At 63.8% G+C, this 744-nt stretch overlaps 1 protein-coding gene across 1 annotated transcript in view; it reads left to right on the top strand.

Moving 5' to 3' along the window:
• The window catches only part of NDOR1 (NADPH dependent diflavin oxidoreductase 1), a 10433-nt gene that overhangs the window by 1421 nt on the left and 8268 nt on the right, over window positions 1-744 (top strand). The window contains exons 2-3 of the mRNA XM_010132599.1: window positions 101-139; window positions 590-691. Of these exons, the coding sequence (XP_010130901.1) occupies window positions 101-139; window positions 590-691 (141 nt within the window). The remainder of the gene's footprint in view (window positions 1-100; window positions 140-589; window positions 692-744) is intronic.

Raw genomic sequence — 744 nt, 5'->3', positions numbered from 1 at the left:
GTGCCTGAGCCCCTGCAGGGCCAGCATCCTCCTGATGCTCCTTGCTGTGCCTGGGTCACTTCCTTCCCCAGGGTGTCCAGCGTCCCAACTCTGCCCTCAGAGCAGGGTCTAAGGCGGCAGACGACCAGCATGACTTGGGGTAAGAGCCCAGTGGAGGGGTGGTGGCAGTGGGGCTACAGTTTTTCCCATGGGCTGACAGCAGGGCTGTGTGTGTGTCCCCTTGGGTGGCCTTGGGGACCGTGGGAGCATGCTGCTCCCACCACAGGTCTGCTCCTGCACCCCGACAGGGCCATTCTTGCATGGGGCAGAGGCTGCGAGTGGCTGGAGGGGCCGATGGCTGCCGCCGGTTATGCTCGATGGTGGTTCTGTTCAGATGTCAGGGCCTGAGCCCAGTGAGCGAGCAAGTGCCGGGAGTGGCTGAAGCTGGAAGAGAGCAGTGACTGTGCAGTGAGAGGAGAGCAGAGGTGGTTGCCCAGGGGCCAGTGGGGGTGGCCCAGGGGCCGCCCGGCACGGTCTGGGTTCAGGGTAGCAGCTCTTGAGGCTGAGGGGATGAAGCTGTGCTGCTGCAGCCCATATTTCCCACTTCCAGGCCAGACGCAGTTGTGGACCCCTGGCTCCTGGCCTTATGGGACAAGATCCTCGCCTTGTATCCTCTCCCTCCCGGCCTTGAGATCCTCAGTCCAGATGTACGGTGAGTGCAGGGGGCAGCAGGGACTGCTGGAGCTGGCTGGGGGGGAATGCCCT

The sequence above is a fragment of the Buceros rhinoceros genome, unplaced genomic scaffold, assembly GCF_000710305.1.
Source record: "Buceros rhinoceros silvestris isolate BGI_N320 unplaced genomic scaffold, ASM71030v1 scaffold28683, whole genome shotgun sequence".
Lineage (NCBI taxonomy): Eukaryota > Metazoa > Chordata > Aves > Bucerotiformes > Bucerotidae > Buceros > Buceros rhinoceros.
Note: the sequence above shows the minus strand (reverse complement) of the source record. Positions and strands in the feature narration are given on the sequence as shown.